General features: G+C 39.3%; 1 protein-coding gene across 2 annotated transcripts in view; it reads right to left on the bottom strand.

The window, feature by feature from the left end:
* Positions 1–5,494: 5,494 nt before the first annotated feature.
* Positions 5,495–23,008, bottom strand: part of cps1 (carbamoyl-phosphate synthase 1, mitochondrial) — a 79,671-nt gene continuing 62,157 nt past the window's right edge. For both annotated transcript variants that reach the window (XM_051708957.1, XM_051708958.1), the window contains exons 32-38: positions 21,825–21,995; positions 12,079–12,153; positions 11,340–11,438; positions 9,777–9,836; positions 7,723–7,835; positions 6,384–6,513; positions 5,495–6,310 (exon numbers count right to left, since the gene is read on the bottom strand). In XM_051708957.1, coding sequence (XP_051564917.1) covers positions 6,182–6,310; positions 6,384–6,513; positions 7,723–7,835; positions 9,777–9,836; positions 11,340–11,438; positions 12,079–12,153; positions 21,825–21,995 — 777 coding nt within the window. In that variant the 3' untranslated portion in view covers positions 5,495–6,181. The remainder of the gene's footprint in view (positions 6,311–6,383; positions 6,514–7,722; positions 7,836–9,776; positions 9,837–11,339; positions 11,439–12,078; positions 12,154–21,824; positions 21,996–23,008) is intronic.

Below are 23,008 nucleotides of genomic sequence, written 5' to 3'. Positions count from 1 at the left end.
TGCTGCAGGCAGGTGTTGGGCTGCGAGCTGGACTTCCCCGGACAACAGCAGCAGGAGGTGGTCCGCCCACTGTGACTTTGGCCATTTCCAGACCTCCGCCGTGCGCTCAAACAGGGAATGCCTCCGGTTCATCCTGCGGGTCATTTTCATAAGGGTGACCAGAGGCATGGAGGTTGTTAGGTCCGGGGTCGTGGTTGGGCCTTCCCCCCGGTGTAGCAAGCTCCACTTGATCTCGGAGAATTGCCTGGAAACATTGATCTTGCTCTCAATGTAGCTCAAGGAGGGCCTGGTGTTGTTCCTGATGCATGCTGGCGAGGGATCTGGCCAATGGCAAGGAAAAATGCGCTAAAGTACACATTAGTGTACATTGTGTTTAGCAGAGTGGCGTTTCGTGATAAATCGCTCAATTTTTTAAAATGGCATATTGTTTTAAAATAGACTCTAACATTTAAATCAGTAGGTTTCAATGTAAAATGTTAATGTTATGAAGCTGAGACAAGGAGTTGAACCCAGATGCAGTTTATTGCACAACTCAGGGGTAAACACAAGGAAAAACCACAGATTAAATCAGGATATGAGGTAACAAAGATAACTGATGACCAACAGGTAAATAACTCACGAATCTAGGATTCAAGGAAGATGTGAACACACTGGAAGCAGGTCCAAACGAGACTAGACAAAGACTGAGGGAGAGTGGTGAGACTTTATAGTGTTCTAATTGATGGTTTGATATTAATTAATAATTAATAATCAGGAGAGTGCGAGGGGTTTGGAGGAGCAGAGGCTGACGAGGGTGTGACAGTTAATTAGGTTTCTTATCAGATGTAGTTTTGTTGCCGTTTCTCCCAAAGACAAACTCCGCTGTGATCGGCGCCATGTTGCTTTGTCAAATGACTCCGTGTGTCAAAAGTTTAACCCTTAACTGACAGCACAGATATCAGTCGGTTTACATTTATTTAAATTATGCATTGCATATAGCAAAGCCAAAATACAACGTCCATGCAAAATAAGGAGGAATGCTCTATCTAATTAAAGAGCATTAAGTTGCATGTACCATGGTAGATAGGGATCAGTATCAATCTAAAATCATTCTAATCAATGTTACTCTGCTTTTTACAACATAAAACACTTCTGACCCGCAGAGGGTTAGAAGCAGCTCCGATTCCATTTCAGTCTCCTCAAGGCCTTATACAAGTTTCTTAAACAGTAATCTCTATCCTATCACATTTCAACATTTAATTTTCCCAGCTAAATTCAATCAAACATTCAGCCTTGTGTGACCAGCTAATCATGACCCCTGGTAGCTCGGCATACAGCACTCTAATCTCAGAGGTCTTCACTGAGAGGCAGCACTAAAACTCATTCATGTATAATTAAAAGTTCTCAACGCATATGGAATATCAAGGCATGCTGGAATCCACCGAGACAGATCACATGGCAGGGAGAATATTACGCACCCCTAACGTTTCGTGGTAATTATGTTCTGAAATATTTCTCACCTCTGTTCTCTTTTCATTTTCAAGTGGTAATAATATGAAGAGGGTTAAGGATCTATTTTGACACCGTTGTCAGCAACGACGTGCCAAGTGCCCCTAAGGGTCCACAAGTCATTACTCTATACACCCATTCTGCAGCAGTTAAGCTGCTGAACACCAGCCAGAGGCAATATAACATTTATGTGGGGGGAAAAAAACACATCTTGCATTTGTCACATTACTTGTTCGATTCTCCTTATTTACAAGAAAAATAGGTACACAATTGCTCTGTTCTAAAAATTTGTGAGCTGCCTATGGAGGCAGTATTTTAAAGCATCAAAAAAACACAAAGGCTATTCAAAAAGGTAGAGGTCTGCTGGGTTCGTTTCAGTTTTTTAGGTATAACTTTGGGTCAGGTTCGGGTTTGTAATTAATGAAACAAACGCATACAAACACAAAGTTAGTGTTTTTGCATGTGTCTGCGCTGCCTTTAAAATTTTCTCTATGTAAACACATGTTGGATGGACATCCACATTTTATTTTTTTCAGCATCTCGTGCAGGATCGTGATTTTAGACACTGTGTCAGGTTTAAAATATATATTTTTTAAAAGCATCTCGAGACACTTGTGTTCTGTTTTATTTGCTGCATTGCATTATGCTTTCTTTGTGACTTTCTAGCTGTAGGGAGCAAGGCAGGTCACTAAGCTTTGGACCAGAGCTTGTATTTAGAATAGAGTTGATATACAGTATAGAATCTGATTATTCGATAGCATATCTCTTAAACTCATAAAAGTAATCGCTATGACCTGAATCTGGCAAATGCGAGAGATTAGCATATTATCCTCCCCTGGGCTCTGTTTATAGGCCAATTCTGACTAATGCCACAAGTTCTCCCTAGGTTGTATTGAAATTGGATAAGCCTATTAAGTTAAGGCTGAGGTAATGAAAGTTCAAGTTGTTTTGAAGTGTGAAGTCTATTCGTCACAGGCCCTGATGACAAGACACTTTGTCCTGTCCTTTAGTCTTAATCGAAGGAGAGAGGTTTGTGAATAAAGTATGCCATCAGTGCAGTCCTGCCATCTGTACAGCCTTTAAATCAGAGCAAACGACTAAAACAAATTAACCTCCATTTGCTTAAAGAACACAGTAAGACCCTTCAAACTCCTTACAAGGTAAACAGTTTAGGGAAATGTAATCATTTGATTCTTTGGAGAACTGCTCTATGGCTGCTATGTTCTCGACCCAGAGCACGTAAGGAATTAGCCTGAGGGAGATCTTGAGGAAATCTGAACCTGCACTAATGATTGAAAAGCAAATGCACTGCATGTTCTGAGCACTTGTTGTTTGAGTAAATCATACAGTTTCATCAACTAGAGTTAAACTTTCTCATACATGTAATAAATGTATACAGCAAATAAAACATACAGTGGGGTTCATAAGTCCAAATTGAAAATATGGGATTCAGAATCTAATTTAAACCATGAAATGAATAGTTTTATGATTTTGAAAAGATTTACCCCAAGAAACATAATAAACAATAAATATTTAAGACTAAATTTGTAATATTGACCATGTTAAATTTGTGTTAATAACTTTACACTCGAGTCAGAACAGCCTGAAGGTCTGTACCGAGTTTGGTGGCTGTAGAGGAATAATAAAATAGCAGAACAGTATGTTGGCTTTGACAAGCCAAAATTAAAAGCACTTGATCTTACTCCTGCATGTTGAAACTGCATTTATATAGCAACAACCTAAATTAGACAGTTTGTTTCATCAATATATTCCACTACATGGTAAAATATCTCAAGGTTTTATCCATTTGTCATCCATTTTAGCAGATGTACTAAACAGAGCTGTTTTGATCAACAGCTGCAAAATAGCAAAGGGTCAATACAGGGACATATTCAGCATAATGCTTTAACATGCCCTGCTATAAATGAATGGCCATTAGCCAATATGAAATGGCGTATATATGAACTCAATCACTGCCACATGGGTGCCCCCTCATCTGGCTTGCATAAGGTGCCATCTGCCTGCTGGTGTTTCCAATGCCCATATGCCAAATCTGTGATTGCCTCCAATCTAATGAACTCAAAGGTACGATCTGTGATACTTAAACAGAGACACTCAAACCATAGGAATGTGCAGCATGTGAATGTGTGATGTGCACAGGAAAGCTAGGAAGTGAACTGACTTGTCAATAAGCCCTGCCTTAAAAACTTAATTGACCAATCCTCCCTTTGGCAACTGTTGCCATTTAATCAGACTAGTTTTGGCCCTTTCCTAATATAAGTCTTTGGAATTCATGTGTTTGGCTATCTTTAAATTTTACAGAAGTTGTTTACAGAAGTTGACAGAGGATGCTCAGACAGGATACCCCCAATGCACTTACAATGATTATAGAGGAAGAAAAATCTTGTTGAATATTGTTGATTCAAATGATTTAGTCATAGCATTTTGGGGATTTCTCTGTTTGAGCTGTGTGAGCAGAAAGAGCTGACCACTGGTAAACTGAAGTGCTTCTTTACTAGCGGGTAAATCACCTTACTCAAATGCATTCCAATAAGCTATCTATAAGATTAATCAGCTATATTCTCAACATGGATTTAATATGGTAACTTACATCTGCACAAAATATGAACACACAGGTCAGTTTAAACTAAGTTGCGTGCTAGTCAGAATGCATATCTCGGGATGTAAAGCCCTTCGTGAACAATATGCTATAAGTGTATAAATAATTCACATTAAGTACTGTAGCTTATACAGTACATTAATATACTCATATGCTATTATTGCACAGACTTATTTCAGGTTTTCAGAAAATCTTATTGGCTGTAAGTTGATACATGTTAAAAATGTCCATAAAACTATTATTGAATATTTGGTTTAGGATTTGACTGCTTTGACTGATTTTTTTTTTTATACTGCTTATTAGTACAAATTAGCCTACTAGAACGCTACTTTGGTTTACTAAAATTCTATGTAAAAATGAAAAAAATGAATGAAAATGACATGACAAAATATTGACTAAATTTAAATGACATTTTCATCAAAAGATTATAATTACAACTAAAACAAAAATTGGTGTAAAAATCAACACTGTTCCACAGCACTATAAAGGACTTTCCTCACTGCTGTTGTTTTTTCCCATTTCAGTTCCGCTTTTCCCTTTCTGCAATCTCTCTTCATTATGAGATGTGACATGTAGCCTGCTTAGCTCCCACACACTCTGATGTGTTGAGATTTTATTGTGGCATCAATATCTAGACCATTAGATAATGGGCAACACTCTAGTGGGCTGTTTGGTCATAATATTAGCTTTTCCAATTAGCACTGTGTTCATATATAAGTGATACTTAACCAATAAGCATAATGCAGGCAAGCAGACTAATGTTAATAGGTGGATTATAAATGCTTAATATTAATTTTACTAAAAGACTAATAAAGCTAAATGAGGGATCTCTCAAGCAACTACCAATAAGTGAATGACATTAGTCTGATCGCTTGGAGGCCAATGTGAATGAATGAATAATTGCATTTTTCTTCATCCCATCAGTTAGGGGCCTGGTATAACATAACTACCTTGAAATCACTCCATTTATCTCAGGATTTGAAAACTATATCACTATTGTTTGTGAATTTCCACTAAGGTAGTTTCAAGGTAGTTATTTCAGATAAAAAATAAATAAATAAATAAAATAAAAAAATCTTAAACCAGCCTAATCTAAGTCTCAGCCTGATCCAGGTCTCTCAGTTTTGGTTTGCTGGTTTTAGAGGGGTTTGGGCACTTTTTAGCTGTTCGAGCTGGGAGACCAGCTTAGATTTTTTTTTTTTTTTTTCTCAACAAAGAATAGGCTATGAAAGGCCCATACATATTTTGGGTCTGTAATTGGATACCCCCATCTCACTAAACCTGTTAATAACAGAGGACCTGTTCTTGTGGATCTATTCAAGCATAAAATAACTTTGTGTAACATATTAAAATGTTTGTTAATTTTTATTGAGGAATAAGGTCGAGGCATTTTTTTCCACCATTAACTGTGGAAGATAAAGACAGAAAAATGGACACATTCATAGACATTTTTCTTTAGGTGTAATCACACGCATGTCTGCTATTGTGTGCTGAGAGCAGCACTATCTTACTCTTTGGTACATTAAACAGACAGTGCTGAGTGTTGAAAACAGCTGGAGTGCTTAAACTCAGTAAGAGTTAGGCAGAGAAGCACTGCACACAATTTGACTGAGCCTTTAGAGCATGGCCCTAAAACTACTGGCTTGTTAGATAGTTTCATGTGGCCCCTCAAGTGTTAACAGAGCACAGCAGTAGGATTCGAAGTAAAAATCCCATTCATTTTCTCCATAGAGTAATTAATTTTTAAATATACCGTAGAAACCTTTTAAGACAGACTAACTGTGACCTAGACAATAGTTAACATGCAATTGTAGCCTAGGTGATGACAACAAACAAGACAAGTAAAATGTCTCTTTCGAAACCTAAAAGAAATGTATATTGGAATACAGACAAATTCAGAATAAGTGGACAAACAACGATCAATAACTGTATAACTGTGCCAAAAACCGTATATAGTTCAAATTCATGGTTGTAAAAACACTAGTTTTAACTAGTTGTAACTGTTCACCTGGCCCCTAATGGAGAACAACACCTGGCTCGGGCCCTCAGGTAACTTAACTCTGAGTCCCTGCTTTAGTGGTTATAAGTTAACCATGCGGTAAAGCTCTCGGACAGTCTGGGCTCACGCTGCCGGTAATGGAATAGACTGGTAGCATCTAAGTCACTTGAATACTTAATGGCCTCTGCAAACAGCTTAACTACCTGTTGAAAAAGAAAACAGATATTTAACACAAGAACAAAAAATGATTCATGATGCATTAGAGTAAGGGCTGACCTGGAAGTTTGTGATAAGGGGCACTCCGTAATCCACCGCCATTCTGCGAATCAGGAAGTTGTCTTTCAGGAACTTGGTGTTGTTATTTGGTAGATTGACCACTAGGTCAATGTGTCTTTCACTGATAAGTCTATTCAGAGAATAATGCAAAGATAGATACGTAAGTTCAGAGACATACTTTATACAAGTACGTAAATGTGCATTTATATGCACTTAATTACAGTCTTGCATGTATCGGAATGCAACGAAATGTGAAACCAAATTTGCATGGCTAGAAGTGTTTGTGTTCGTGTTCAAACTTTTTTTTAGGGCCTTACAAACTTTTAACAAATATGCAAAACATTAATTATCTATTGAAATACTAAAACCAGTTTCCAGAGCTTTAATTGTGGACTCTAGTCTCAAATAATGTAGGGAGGTTGTATTAAAAGTTCCCTCTAATTAGTAATAAATGTGATCAAGCTGAACCTGGGATCCCACCTAAATTGGTGGACGCCTTTCAATGCCACCCTTGAGGGTAAATGGCAGACACGATTCAAGAAACAGCATGAGCAGTGTTTTCCCTAGGATTTTTTTCAGCAGCGGTGCTGTTTCGCAAGCCAGACCCGCATTTACACAATAGCTTTAAATGACCTTTGAATCACTAAAGATGGGTTAATCATGTTCGCCTTATCATGTGTGTTTATTTAGTGGGAGCCTTTGACACTTTAAGGGCTCTGGAAGTCCTGATAGCTGTAGTAAGAGAAACCATACAGAGAATTCTTTTGGATACAGAGTACAGAATACAGAGAAACTGTAAATGTCTATTTATTGGCAGTACGTTTCATCTGTGCTAATCATTCCTTTTTGTTCTCCATTTATTAACAAAAATTACAAAACATGAATAAATAATTTCACAACTTCTGTAGTTATATCCATCACCACAAAAACCTATAACTATGACCATATAGCTTTTCCAGTAACTAGCTATTTTTTCCAAAAAGTAGTGGTGTTGCATGACAAAACACTACATTGCTATATTTTGTCAGATTGTGATATAATATAATATATATATATATATATATATATATATATATATATATATATATATATATATATATATATTAGTAGTGAGCTATTTTTTAATATAAGCTTGTATTTTTTATTTCAACGGTAGCGCTTAGATTATCTACTTTAAATTATGGTTAGTTTTAATGTAGCTTCTTAACACTGTTACTGTGAGTATTATACAGAAGTATGTGTCATAACTGTTTTAGACTTTTAGCATTGTGACACCTACAACAGAAATATCCATTTCAAAATAGACACACAAAAATACAATGAATTATGAAGTTCTCACCTGCTGATGCTGGGTAAGGAGGTGTTGTTGCCTTCATGGCTTGGCCAGGTAACAGGGATTGTTGGAACATCATTAGCATTAAGCCAAGCTGATGTACCCTCCGTGGCATAAAGCTGAACCCATGCCAACAAAATTATGTTCTTTATTCATGCAAAATATAATTTATCTAAGAAAGTGAAACAAATACTAAGTGAAATAACTACCACTACTTTCTAGTATTCTCACATCACTTAGCGCAAACAGACCACCAATAATCACAAGAGTGTGAAGACAGAGGCATTTTAATAGCATCTCTGATTTAAACTTTAGTAGCAAAAATGTGTTTTTGTTACCATGAATAATTTCAAACTGTAGGGTAAGTGCACCCATTAAGCCCACATACCCTTTTAAGCCCACTGTCAGCTTTAGAGTGAAATAAAATAAAAAGAAACCCTCATTTAATTTGGCTTTTTTTATATTTAAATAAGCATTTAATCGATCAGCATTTCTTTCAGGTGGGCTTAAAGGGGTCATGTCATGCTTTTCTTTTCTGCAGTAATTTTATTATTTCCGCTGAGTTAAGTGCAATTTTTATTTATTTTTTCACCAAAAACAGTCATAATTTAGTTAAATACATTGTACAACCCCTCAAATTCAGCCATATATGTTTGAAACTCTTTTAGAAGAGTGAATGCACCAGCTCCACAACAGCAAAAACTATATTTCACATAATAAAATGTTGCAAAATGTACTTAATGCATCTTTTAAATGTTTCAGTGGTGATGATTGTATTTAGACTCTGTACCAAATACATTTACAGTTTACCTACTGAAGTATTTTACATAATATAGAATGAATTCTTCTGTTGTAAATGTAAAATTATGTTTACCAGTCATGCTGGATATGTTTTAACAATTGTAAACAAAAAAATATATATTTTTAAATGAATCAAAAAGTGCTACAGGAAGCGTGGGGTGAAATGTCACCTGAGTATCTGGACAAACTGACAGCTAGAATGCCAAGGATCTGCAAAGCTGTCATTGCTGCATATGGAGGATTTTTTGAAGAGAACTCATTGAAGTAGTTTAACTTTTTTTTTCAAATTGTAATAGTAATTTTTCACGTTATTAATGTCCTAACTATACATTGTGATCAGCTGAATGCCACTTTGGTGAATAAAAGTACCAATTTCTTTCCATAAGAGCAAAATCTGTAGAGTATTCCAAACTTTTGGCTGCCAGTGTGTGTGTGTGTGTATATATATATATATATATATATATATATATATATATATATATATATATATATATATATATATATATATTCACACATACATACATACATATATATATATATATATATATATATATATATATACACACACACACACACACACACACACACACACACACACACACACACTATATGGCCAAAAGTTTGTGGACACCATATGTGCTTGATGAACATTTGATTACAAAACCTTAGGCATCAATTTCCCCCTTTGCTGTAATAACAGCTTCCACTCTTTTGGGAAGGCTTTCCACTATACTATATGTAGTAACATGGCTGCAGGGATTTGCTCTCATTCAGACACAAGGCTATCAGTGAGGTCCGGAACTGATGTTGGTCGATGGGGCCTGACTTACAGTTGCTGTTCCAGTTCACTCCAAAAGTGATCAGTGGGGTTCAGGTCTGGGCTTTGTGCAGGCCAGTCAATTTCTTCCACGCCAGACACAGTAAACTATTTCTTTATGGACCTCACTTTGTTCACAGGGGCATTGTCATACTGGAACAGAAAAGGGCTATCCCCAAACAGCTGCCACAAATTTGGAAGCACACAAAGCCCAAGCCATTACATAAAGAAACATTAAGATTTTTCTTTACTGGATTTAATGGAGTAACCAGATTTGTTAATTAGAAGGGGGTGTCCACAAACCTTTGGCCATATAGTGTGTGTGTGTGTGTGTATATATATATATATATATATATATATATATATATATATATATATATATATATATATATATATCTCAAATGTCTATTTATTGTTATCACCCAGAACAATAATAACTCACCTTAAAGCCCTCCTCATGAAGCTGGTGAGCAGTGGACAGGAAGTTAGGTCTGAAAGAATGCTGGAGACCAAATAAATAAATAAAATAAAGATAAGAAAGGAGAGATTGGAAAAAGAAAGCAGAAAGAAAAAGACAGACCATCAGAAAAAGATAAAAGCCTAAGCTCAGACTGTCTGTGTGGATGGACACAGAATATATCTATTTCTTGAGGAAAATTCTTCCTCTAAGCACTTTCAGATCAGTAGCATAGCTCTGTGTTCATGGAGACTTAACCATGGGCTAGTAATCAGACTTTAAAAAGCATGTCAGATCTGCAGTCCCCAGGTATGGCCATCAGGCAGGTAGCGTACAAAGAAATCTCGGTTTGTTTCGAATGGGAATTTCATGCTCTCATTAGTACTCAAGGCTCCATTAGAACACAATGATGCCTGAACACCACCAATGACCCTGACAAGATATGTGATTTCCACGCTGAGTGCAGGAGGAAATGAAAGAGGGCACGCAGATGATGATATTTTATCAAAACGTTAAACAAAACCTCAGGGTTTCACTGTCATAGTTGAGGCTCGATGTGTGTAAACATCACACAGTTACACACAAGGAAACAACAACACAAAAACACACTTTGAACCAAGTGAGGAAATATATATCAGAAACTACTGGAAATGTTTGTGTTTTAAAATTTAAGAATTCCTTTATGTTTCTGTTTCTGTCCACCCAAGCAAGAAGTGGACTGATTGGCTACATCTGTAAGTGTATGTGTGTTTTCAACTTAATGCTATAAAAACTTGCTTTTAATGGAATAGTTCACCCAAAAATGATAATTCTATCATCATATACTCACCCTTATGACATCACAAATTCATACGACTTATTTGTTTCTGCAGAACACAAATGAAGATGTTTTTATAGATGTATAATATGTTTATATCCATACAATGAAAGTTAATGGTTTCCAAAATTCTTAAGCTCCAAAAAGGACATAAAGGCTGTATTAAGGTAATCCATACACTTCGAGTGGTTTAATCCATGTCTTCTGAAGTAATACTATCAGTTTTGGGGAAAGAAACAGACCAAAACATTACTCCCTTTTCACTCAAAATCTTGCCATCTGCAGTCTCCTTGGCGCAATAACAATTTGAAGTTTGATTACACTTCCTCAAGAAAGTGTAATCAAGCTTGCCATCCTACATTTCGGAAATCCACAAGCGGTACATTGTTCCAGGACTAGAATAGCTGCCGGTAGAGTGACGGAATTTCTGCATCATTGCCCACTCTCTGAGTACTCCGGAGACTGCGACTAAAATTAGGAACTATGCCTTTAAACATCTTAGCTCTCATAAATTTGCACATGTCTTAATACTCCTACTCAAAGAGCTCACATTTATCACATTATGACCACTGTCATTCCAGGAGGAAATTAACTGCAGCCATCCAAATAACAATCTCAGATCAAAATGAGCTAAAAATGCTAATGTTCTACTGAGTAAATTTGTACAGGAAAGGTTATGCTTATTCATGAGAGCTTCATCCTTTATGAAAAGAAAAAAAAATCTTCCTCACTTGTATCCCAATGAGAATGCCTTTCCGTGGAAGCTTGAATCCTGTTGAGAGCATGGCCTTCAGGAAGGCAGAGTAGATGTTTGGTCCAAAGCAAGCCACCTGCAGAGAGCAAACGAGAACATTGAAAATCAAGAGACAGAAAGAAATATCTTGATCTTCAAGATCATGAGCACATCTGTGAATATTCATTGCAGGCTGCAGATTCTCCTGGATAAATTATTCATTTGTCTCCGTTAGTACAATATTTAAAGCCAAAGTGAAATAAATCAAATATATTAAAGATGTTGCTGAATGGAGGTAGAAGGGTGTGATATTGCAATTATGGAAATAACAGACAGAATGGGGCCATCATCAACTGGGGTAGAATATTGTACTTCTAATATATATTGTATTTGTATTTCTAATACTGAAAATCAGTCAGTGAAACGAACAGCGCTGAGCGGCGGTAAAGCTCCGCCTGCTACACTGTCCTCAAGGCTGGTTTCTAAGGTTTTCTTATTACCTGGGAGAGAGTGTACCTATCGTCTGTGTGGAAACAAAAAATGTTCTTCGCTGAATTTGGAGAGAGGATGGAAAGTCTGGATGTGCACTGGATGTATGTCCATGAGTGCCTCTGAACTAATAGGACAATATGTATGCTGTTTCTTGGCAAGCTGTGATGAATACATGAGCTGAAGCCTCACTATATTCTATGACAGATGTAACATTGATCATTTATGAGGCTGAAGAAGCTTCATACCTCTCCAGTGGAGGCCATCTCACAACGAAGGACTGGGTCAGCATCTCTCAGCCGTGGCCAGGAAAACATGGGAGCCTAGCAAAGTGTCAGAAGGGGAGGTTTTCAAAATATTCAAGTAGTGCTAATACTAAAAATACTGAAAATATTCAGTATTGGTCGACTAATGTGTTGTTGTTGTTTTTTTAATAGTTGATGCCAGTTGAGTTTTTTAGTGGCTGGTGCTGATATATACACATTAAAAGGTACACACAATTGCTGACATCAAACAAACACGTTGACAAAGCTATTGGGTCAATTTGATATGGTCCCATATGAAAGAAAAATCACAATGAAATCTTTTAATATCGTAATTGCTTCTTCTTCACAGGACAACAAATTTGAGGAGAAATGTCAAATGTTCATAGTGAAATTGTGACTTTTCGTGCAGACTTTGGTATCTTGGAAAATCTGAGAGCAGTGCGAGACATTGTTGGGATCTCTTCTAAAACTCTAGAGGAGAAACGTGAGATTAATGGGGTATTTTTATCTTGAGAAACATCTGAGAAGCAGAAGATCTACCACTTGCTCTTCATTTATTCTCATTGCTGTCTAGGAGAAGCAGTTGAGACATTAAAAGATTACACCAAGATATTATACACTCACTGAGCACTTTTATTAGGAACACTTGTACACCTACTTACTCCTGCAATTATCCAATCAGCCAATCGTGTGGCAACAGTGCAATGCATAAAATCACGCAGATACGGGTCTGGAGCTTCAGTTAATGTTCACATCAACCATTAGAATGGGGAAATGTGATCTCAGTGATTTCGACCGTGGCATGATTGTTGGTGCCAGAGGGGCTGGTTTGAGTATTTCTGTAACTGCTGATCTCCTGGGATTTTCACACACAACAGTCTCTAGAGTTTACTCAGAATGGTTCCAAAAACAAAAAACATCCAGTGAGCGGCAGTTCTGCAGACAAAAAAGCCTTGTTGATGAGAGAGGTCAGCGGAGAATGGCCAGACTGGTTCTAGCTGACAGAAAAGCTAGGGTAACTCAGATAGCCACTCTGTACAATTGTAGCAAGCAGAATAGCATCTCAGAATGCACAACATGTCGAACCTTGAGGTGGATGGGCTACAAGAGCAGAAGACCACATAGGGCTCTTTATTAAGACTATAGTGTTCCTAATAAAGTCTTCAGTAGAGTGTAGATTTTGCCAAGATTCCAAAGTCTGCAATGAAAAGTCAAAGATTTCACTATGAATTTAAAATTTTTATGTCAAAATTTTCCAAGACCAAATTATTTGCGCTATGCTATCCACATTCATTTTATGGCTCTGTACTCTCACTGTATGTTGTCTCATTTGTGTCTATTTTTAACACTCCAGAGAAACACCTGAAACAAAGCTGATACTCAAAAGAAATTTAAGTAAGAACTCAACATCAGAGAAATACAAACTTTCCTCTGGGGATACAAGGAGGAACAAACACTTTTGTTAATTGGCCAAGCCGATTATGTCAAATTGGCCAAAGATTGGCTGATTAGTCAGCCTACCTGATATTTTGTTCCAATTTAAATCTAGAAGACTTCCAATTAGCATAGGCCTATCCTGCAAGAGAAATGGTTGGCTACATTTGAGCACCTCAGAAGACAGATTTTCGTAAGGATCTTTGCATTTAGCCAAACCGCCTGATACAAATGCTTTTCATTTAGTGACACTTATCGTTGCAGAAGCATTGCTCAGTGTTTATCAAGAATACAAAGTACAGGAATTTTTTTTTTTTTTATTGAAACCTAATGGAAGTCTAGTGTGTCCTATCCAAAAAGGAGTTATTTGTAAATTATATTCACCCTTTGCTATATTGAAAGCACTACAACTACACATTATATGATGTTTTACCTTGTGATTTCACTGTTTTCTTTTATTATTTTTTTTTTTTTATGTACAGTAATTTCAAATCAGATGATTGCAACATGCTCCAAAAAAATTGAGACAGGGGCAATTTAAGACTAATAACAATCTGATGAGTTAAAATAAGGCAATGTGAAACAGGAGATGTTAAACAGGTGAGGCAATTCGTGTCATAGTATACAAGGAGCCTCCAAAAACAGCCTAGTCCTTCAAGAGCAAGGATCATTCAAGACTTGTCAATTTGCCAGCAGATGCTTCAGCAAATAATCCAGCACTTTGAGAACAGTGTTCCTCAAAGACAAATTGAAAGGATTTTTTATGCATTTCAGCTTACAGTGCACAATATAGTTAAAAGATTCAAGGAATCTGGTCAAATCTCGGTGCGTACAGGGCAAGACGAAAACCACTTCTGAATGTGCATGATCTCTGATCCCTCAGACAACACTGTCTTAAAAAACATAATTCATCTGTTATGGATATCATGAACATGGGTTTGGGATTATTTTAGTAAACTTTTGTTAGTAAACACAATTCGTCGCTGCATCCACAGATGCAAGTTAAGACTTTACTATGCAAAGCAGAAGCCCTACATCAACACTGTCCAGAAGCACTGCTGACTTCTCTGGGCTGAGTCTCATCTTTGATGGAAATTAGAACAGTGGAACCGTGTTTTTTGGTCCGATGAGTCCACATTTCAAATAGTTTTTGAAAAACACAGCCGTCGTGTTCTCCGTGTCAAAGAGGAAAAGGACCATCTAAGCTGTTATCAGCGTCAGGTCCAAAAGCCAGTGTCTGTATGGGCCAGGGGTGTGTCAGTGCCCATGGCATGGGTAACTCGCACATCTGTGAGGGCACCATTAATGCAGACAGATATGTAAAAATTTTGGAGCAAAATATACTGCCATCCAGCACCGTCTTTCCCAGGGACATTTTCAGCAGGACAACTTTAAACCACATACTGGCCGAATAAGCAGAGAGTGCGGGTGCTAGATTGGCCTCCCTGCAGTCCTGACCATCTCCAATTGAGTATGAGTTGTGCATTGAAGCACACAATATGGCAATGAAGACCCTGTACAATTGTGCAGCTGAAGACCTGCATAATGGATGATTGGGGGAAAATTCCACTTTTTAAACTTAACAATCTTGTGTCTTCAGTGCCTAAATGCTTAATAAGTGTTATTAGAAGAAATTGTGATGTTTCAGTGGTAAACACTCGACTGTCCCAACTTTTTTGGAGTGTGTCGCAATCATCTGATTTGAAATTACTGTACATAAAAAAAAATACAAACAAATAAAATTCACAAGGTAAAACATATAATGTTTAGTTGTAGTGCTTTCAATATAGCAAAGGGTGAATATAATTTACAAATAACTCCTTTTTGCTTTTATTAGCATTTTTCATACTGTCCCAACTTTTTCGGAATTGGGGTTGTACGTTTGATGTCTTAGGGTGATTTTCACACCAATCAAATGAACAGCTGAAACAGTAAATAACCTTTACTGTATGAGAACACCTGCAAAGCAAAACAAGAAAACTGCAGCACCACTGCCACCTACTGTACAGGCCAAAACCAAATCAAAATCAAATCACTTTTATTGTCACACAGCCATATACACAAGTGCAATGGTGTGTGAAATTCTTGGGTGCAGTTCCGATCAACATAGCAGTCGTGACAGTGATGAGACATATACCAATTTACAATAACATCAAATTAACACAACACAATTTAAAGTCAAATATACACATAATTACACACAACACAATATACAAATAACATACACTGTACAATATACAAGACACACAATATAGATACACATTATTCAATAAAAAAAAGTATATATAGAATGTACAGTAGGTTGTATTGTACTGTATTGACATTCAGGCTGTCGGTTGATAGTAAGTTGTTAAGAGAGAATATAATATAATAATAATATAATTTATGACAGTCCGGTGTGAGATATAAGAGTAAGAGTAATACAGTGCAGTGCTGATGTATTTTGATCGTGGGAGATCAAGAGTTCAAAAGTCTGATTGCTTGGGGGAAGAAGCTATCATGGAGTCGGCTGGTGCGTGTTCTGATGCTGCGATACCGCCTGCCTCATGGTAGCAGTGAGAACAGCCCATGGCTAGGGTGGCTGGAGTCTCTGATGATCCTCCGAGCTTTTTTCACACACCACCTGGTATATATGTCCTGGAGGGAGGGAAGCTCACCTCCGATGATGTGTCTGGCAGTTCGCACCACCCTTTGCAGTGCTTTGCGGTTGTGGGCTGTGCTATTGCCGTACCAGGCAGAGATGCAGCCAGTCAGGATGCTCTCTACAGTGCAGGTGTAGAACTGTGTGAGGATGTGGCGGTTCATTCCAAACTTCCTCAGCTGTCTCAGGAAGAAGCAGCGCTGATGAGCCTTCTTCACAACGACTTCAGTGTGGATGGACCATGTGAGTTCCTCAGTGATGTGGGCATCCAGGAACTTGAAGCTGCTGACTCTCTCCACTGGTGCTCCATTGATGGTGATGGGACTGTGTTCTCTGTCTTTTCTTCTGAAGTCCACCACAAGCTCACCACAAGTCTTACTGACGTTGAGGGAGAGGTTGTGCTCCTGACACCAGTGTGTCAGAGTGTGCACCTCCTCTTCATCATTGTCAGTGATCAGACCTACCACCGTCGTGTCATCAGCAAACTTAATGATGGCATTGGAGCTATGTGTTGCCACACAGTCATGTGTGTACAAGGAATACAAGAGTGGGCTGAGAACAGAGCCCTGTGGTGCTCCAGTGTTGAGGGTCAGTGATGAGGAGATGTTGCTGCCTATTCTAACCACCTGGCGTCTGCTTGACAGGAAGTCCAGGATCCAGCTGCACAGTGAGCTGTTTAAGCCCAGAGCCCGGAGTTTCTCATCTAGCTTGGAGGGCACTATGGTGTTGAATGCTGAGCTGTAGTCTACAAACAACTTTCTCACATAAGTGTTCTTTTTTTCCAGGTGGGAGAGAGCAGTGTGTATTGTAGATGCGATGGCATCATCAGTGGAGCGGTTGTTGCGGTAAGCAAACTGCAATGGGTCTAGAGAGAGAGGCAGCACAGAGCAGATGTAATCTCTGATTAGTCTCTCAAAGCATTTGCTGATGATGGGGGTCAGAGCAACAGGAAGCCAGTCATTTAAGCAAGTGATTTTTTTGCTTTGGAACAGGCACAATGGTGGATGTTTTAAAGCATGTAGGGACTACAGACAAAGAGAGGGAAAGGTTGAAAATGTCCATAAAAACACCAGCCAGCTGGTTCGCGCACGCTCTGATGACGTGGCCCGGAATGCCGTCTGGGCCCGCAGCTTTGCGGATATTCACCCGTCGGAAGGATCGGGTTATATCCACTACAGAGATGGAGAGTGAACTAACCTCTGTAGCTTCGGCCACGAGAGCTCTCTCCACGAGGGCGGTGTTATTTCCCTCAAAACGAGCATAAAAAGTATTAGCTCATCCAGGAGAGATGCAGCGGTGTTCACGGCGGAGTTTTTATTCCCTTTAAAGTCTGTGATGATGTTAATTCCCTGCCACATGCTTCTAGAGTTGGTGATGTTAAACTGTCCTTCAATCTTGTTCCTGTACTGGCGTTTTGCTGTTCTGGGCATAACTGGCTTGTTTATGCTCCTCCGCGTTCCCTGAATTAAAAACGGAGGTCCGCACATTAAGTGCCACGCAAACTTCGCTATTTATCCATGGCTTCTGGTTCGGATAAATCCGTGTTGTTCTGGTCGGAACGACGTCCTCTACGCACTTTCTGATGAAACACATAACGCTATCAGCATAAAGCTCAATGTCGTCATCAGAGGCGGACCAGAACATCTCCCAGTCCGTGTGATCAAAACAGTCTTGTAGCGTAGAGTCTGATTGGTCCGACCGGCACTGGATCGTTCTGAGGGTGGGTGCTTCCTGTTTCAGTTTCTGCCTTAAGCGGGCAGAAGCAGAATGGAAGAGTGATCTGATTTGCCAAATGGTGGGCGGGGGAGGGATTTTTAGCCATCCCGGAAGGGAAAGTAGCAATGGTCCAAAACCCAGTCCCCTTGTGTGTTGAAACTAATGTGCTGGTGGTATTTTGGTGCGACTGATTTGAAACTGGCTTTATTAAAGTCCCCGGTCACAATGAACGCGGCCTCAGGGTGCGCGGTTTCCTGCTCACTTATACTCCCATACAGTTCCTTGAGTGCCCGGTCTGTGTCGGCTTGTGGTGGGATGTACACGGCAGTGATAATGACCGCTGTGAATTCCCTCGGCAGCCAGAATGGTCGACACAGAAGCATGAGAAATTCCAGATCAGGAGAGCAGAAAGACTTGATAGAATGTACGTTCCTCTGATCACACCAGGATTTGTTGATCATAAAACATACACCACCACCTCTGCTTTTACCTGAGAGGTCTATCGCACTGTCTGCTCGGTGCACGGAGAACCCGCGGGTTCAATGGCTGAGTCTGGAATCTCCGCAGACATCCAAGTTTCCGTAAGGCAGATAATGCAGCAGTCCCTCGTCTCTCGTTGGAAAGAGATCTGCGCTTTCAGCTCGCAGAGCTTGTTATCCAGAGACTGAACATTTGCCAGTAGAATACTGGGTAGCGGGGGTCGATTTGTGCGGCGTCTTACTCTGATGAGAATGCCGGCTCTGTTTCCCCTTTTCCTCCTTCGTTTCCGCGTCCGGGCTGCCCAGACAAAGGGCTCCGCTTGCGTGTTTGTAAACAGCGGGTCGGCATTGAGGAATTTGTAGTCCGGTTTACGGTGTGAAATTGCTGAACCAATGTCCAAAAGTGTTTGTCTGTCGTAGACAATAAGGCAGACAACATCCAAGACAAAAAACATAAGAATTGTAAACAAAACAAACAAAACACTACCATGTTGTGTCGGAGCTCACAACGCAGCAGCCGTACTCAGCACCATCTTGAGACATGAGTAAAACCGACGCCATCTTAAAACATGAGTAAAACCGCCTGTGTTCATCTGTTTGTGAGGAGATAAGGACACAAAACCATAATGAGACGATTTAAACAAAGGTGAGGTTGTAACACCTCCATAAGCAGGCAGGGACACATGAAAGTGATACTGGGTCCTACTAACAGTCAGCTTGCAGTACATGGTGAATTAATGGGCGAGTGCTAAAGGCAGAATGTTTTTGGACTGGTCCTACAGGGGAGCAGTTTGACTTTTCTATTCAAACTGTTCTCAAATGATGGGGCAAGCTGATTGCCCTGTGAGAAGTAATGTCCTTATCTCTCCAATTAAATGCAGACAGCTCCCATTACCTCCTCAGGGGAAATAGTACACAGATTAGCATGTCACCTCTGCCGCCACTGCAGCGGGCGACAAAGGGGGAACTCATCCTTGAAGCTATCTAATCAGCCCTGGATAAGCCAGCCTCACTTACGCATGTAAATGCAAGAATAGGCCGCACTGCTGGGAATAAACAAAAGCAGCTTTGATTTGTTCTGTTATTGATGCATTGTCGGCCGTTAATGTGGTCGAAATCCCACCGGAATCGCCAAGCTCAACTGTGGAGGTGAAGGACACTATAAGTTCTACTACTAAACTGGGCACCATTCCTGAGACAAGTTTTCAAGCTCACCATGATACCTGATATATTATTTACCATTGAAGCCCCTGAGAATTCACACTGCCCACCGAGAAGAATCCCAGTACATCTTTGATGAAGAAGCAAAGAGAGGTCTTCCCTATTACCAATTTATAGAGCTTCCTTGAAAAGCCGGTGGTTGCCATGGAAACCAGGCCTTCCTGGTCCCAACGGGTAACTGCATACATTACAAGAAGAAAATTGTGAATATTTATTGTATGCCGACAACCATTTCACATAATGCCAGTAGAAAGCTGAAGAAAAGTCAGTGAGCAAATTCGTATTGGACTTTTAGAGAGATATCAAGATCAGCTTGGTGGACATATTTCATCAAAAACCCATGGTGCTTCTGGCTAATGTGAGGAGCAGTGCAGAGCAAATAATGAAAACTAGTACTCTGTGAAACACACAGAGACAGAGTGTATCCATGTATTTTCAAAACTCTTGCATTACGTCCTTCGAATAACAGCAGAATCCGTGAAGCAAGGTTTCACATTGGGGACTTGTTAGGCAGAGAGAGAGAGAGAGTACCAATTCAGAGATGTTACCCGAGCTTGACAAAGCAGAGGAAACATTAAACATAACAATGTGCCGAGGTGGACTCTTTAAACATGGCCATATTAGCACTGTTTGCTGTCTGAATAAAAGACAGCAGGCAAAAATAGAGAGAGAGAGAGAAATACAGAATGCGCTTGTACACATTCAAACATGGAAAGCCACAACTGATCACGAGATGAGCCAATGGCGTCAGTGATGTTGAAGCTGGGATGACATGCCTCGAGGCTACAACTCTGAATATGTTAGTGCAAAGTAGATTTGAGAGCTGCGGCAAAAGTATTTTCAGCAAATGACCTGTCTATCCCTTACATAATTGTATGGCTTTAGAAGACTAGTGCACAAGTTGTATGGACTACCTTTATGGTACCTTCAGGGTGCTCATTATCCTTTAGAGAGCTTAACAGCCATTTGACTTGTCTCATAGTTCAAGAGACTTGAAGAGACTTCTCAGATACATTTCACTTAATCAACTTTGTCTCAGAGGGTTCTTCTAAAATTCCTTGGGAAAAATAGAAAAAGACACAAATGAGAATATTGACACAGCAAGAGTATGGGAGTTATAAAATTAATGTGGATAACAGTTCAGATAATTTGATCTTGGAAGAACTTGAGTTCTTATTGAAATCTCTGACGTTTGTTTGCAGACTTTGGTATCTTGGCAAATCTGAGCGCAGTTTGTGACATTTCAGATCTATTCTGCAGCTCTAGAGGAGACACATGTGGGTCATCGTTTGCTCTTAATCTTGATGCTGTCTAGGAGAAACAATTGAGGTATTCTCATACAAAGGTATGTAACTGAAAAACTGTTACATGAGTGAAAGAAATGTGAAAGAATGGCAGATGCATTAAAGGGAGAGCGAGAGAGAGAGAGAGAGAGAGAGAGAGAGCGAGAGCGAGAGAGAGAGAGAGAGAGAGAGAGAATTAATCCTTAATCTTGAGAGAAAGCGTAAATCCCCTATATATCTCTCACCATGTCTCTCTTCAACAGAAACATCCAGCTAGCTGTTTAAAATTCCTCTCAGGACCAAACTAGGTATTTAAAACTTTGAGATTGGCAGGGGAAAGGGATTATTCCCTTGTGATTGGCTCCTCATTGCGGCCATTGCACTGTAACTCCTTGACAATTTCACAGAAAATTACTTTTGGGAGAAGAGAGAAACCATTTAGGCATCAAGTGTCTTAGACTCAAGTAACAACTCTGACTGCTGGTACAAACCAGCACCACCATTTAGGCCTGATAATTTAATTGTACAAAAATAACTTTTAAAGCTGAGAAACGTATTGGGTTAACTCAACTAATTACTAGGGGAGTATATGGCACACCAAAGGTGATGCAGTTTTTTCTATGTTAAAATATTTTCTCCTATCCCAGCTTAATATGCAAAGAAAACAAGTAAACCGTTCATAGGATGATTTCTCTGAAAACTGTAAACTGTGTCTCTGTGGCACTACCAAAACATTATGTTTGTTTGAACACTCCATCCATCCGGACATGGCAACACTGGCTTAACCAACGGCATGAGTTTGTGGCAAGACTATCTGTATGTTCGACTAATGGCAGATGGTGGGAGTGTTTGAAATGCTGGCAATATTTTTGCAATATCCTTTGGTGATGCTAGTGGCGCACAAATTACTCACTTCAAATTTAAACATTTACTTCTCTTAACACACATACACACCTTGATGCCAACGTAGTCAACTGGAATGATTGGGTTTTCTAAGGAGGGCAGCCGGGACTCGTCCATTGCCTCACCCACCATAACCCTGGTGGCCACATCGATGAAGTCCACACCAATAGTTTTAGAGACGAAAGGGAAGGATCGAGAGGCACGCAGGTTACACTCTATTACCTGAGACAGAAAGACACTGTCCTGAGTAACCAACAACCATATTTTACAATTCTTACAGGAATAGTTCACTCAAAAATGGAAATTATGGGGCCTGGGAAGCTCAGCGAGTATTGATGCTGACTACCACCCCTGGAGTCACGAGTTCAAATCCAGGGCGTGCTGAGTGACTCCAGCCAGGTCTCCTAAGCAACCAAATTGGCCCGGTTGCTAGGGAGGGTAGAGTCACATGGGGTAACTTCCTCGTTGTCACGATTAGGGATTCTCGCTCTCAATGGGGCGCGTGGTAAGTTGTGCGTGGATCGCGGAGAGTAGCATGAGCCTCCACATGCATCTCCGCAGTGTCATTCACAGTGAGCCACTTGATAAGATGCGTGGATTGACTGTCTCAGAAGCGGAGGCAACTGAGACTTGTCTTCCGCCACCCGGATTGAGGTGAGTACCGTGCCACCACGAGGACCTACTAAGTAGTGGGAACTGGGCATTCCAAATTACGAGAAAAGGGAATAATAAAAATAAAAAGGAAATTCTGTCCTTATTTACTAACCCTCGTGTAATTCCAAAGCTATATGCTGTTATTTTTTACAGTGGAACACAAAAGAAGAAACTTTTTAATTATACGTACGCAGCTCTTGCCATACAATAACAATTCAAAGTGGCAACAACTGTCAAAAAAAAAAAAAAAATATATATATATATATATATATATATATATATATATATATATATACAGTTGTGCTCAAAAGTTTGCATACCCTTGGAGAATTGTTAATATATGTACCATTTTGAAAGAAAACATGAGTGAGCAGGCAAAACAGAATTATTTTATTTCTTATGGGATTCATATTCAAATGTAGGTTATAACAGAATGGCACAATCATAAAACAAAACATGGCAACAAAGAAAAAAATGAAATGACCCCTGTTCAAAAGTCTGCATACCCTTAGTTCTTAATACTGTGTATTGCCCCCTTTAGCATCAATGACAGTGTGCAGTCTTTTGTCATAGTTGTCTAT

This window comes from Myxocyprinus asiaticus, chromosome 10 (genome assembly GCF_019703515.2).
Source record: "Myxocyprinus asiaticus isolate MX2 ecotype Aquarium Trade chromosome 10, UBuf_Myxa_2, whole genome shotgun sequence".
Taxonomy (NCBI): Eukaryota; Metazoa; Chordata; class Actinopteri; order Cypriniformes; family Catostomidae; genus Myxocyprinus; species Myxocyprinus asiaticus.
The sequence above is the reverse complement of the archived record's forward strand: the minus strand, read 5'-3'. Positions and strand labels throughout refer to the sequence as shown.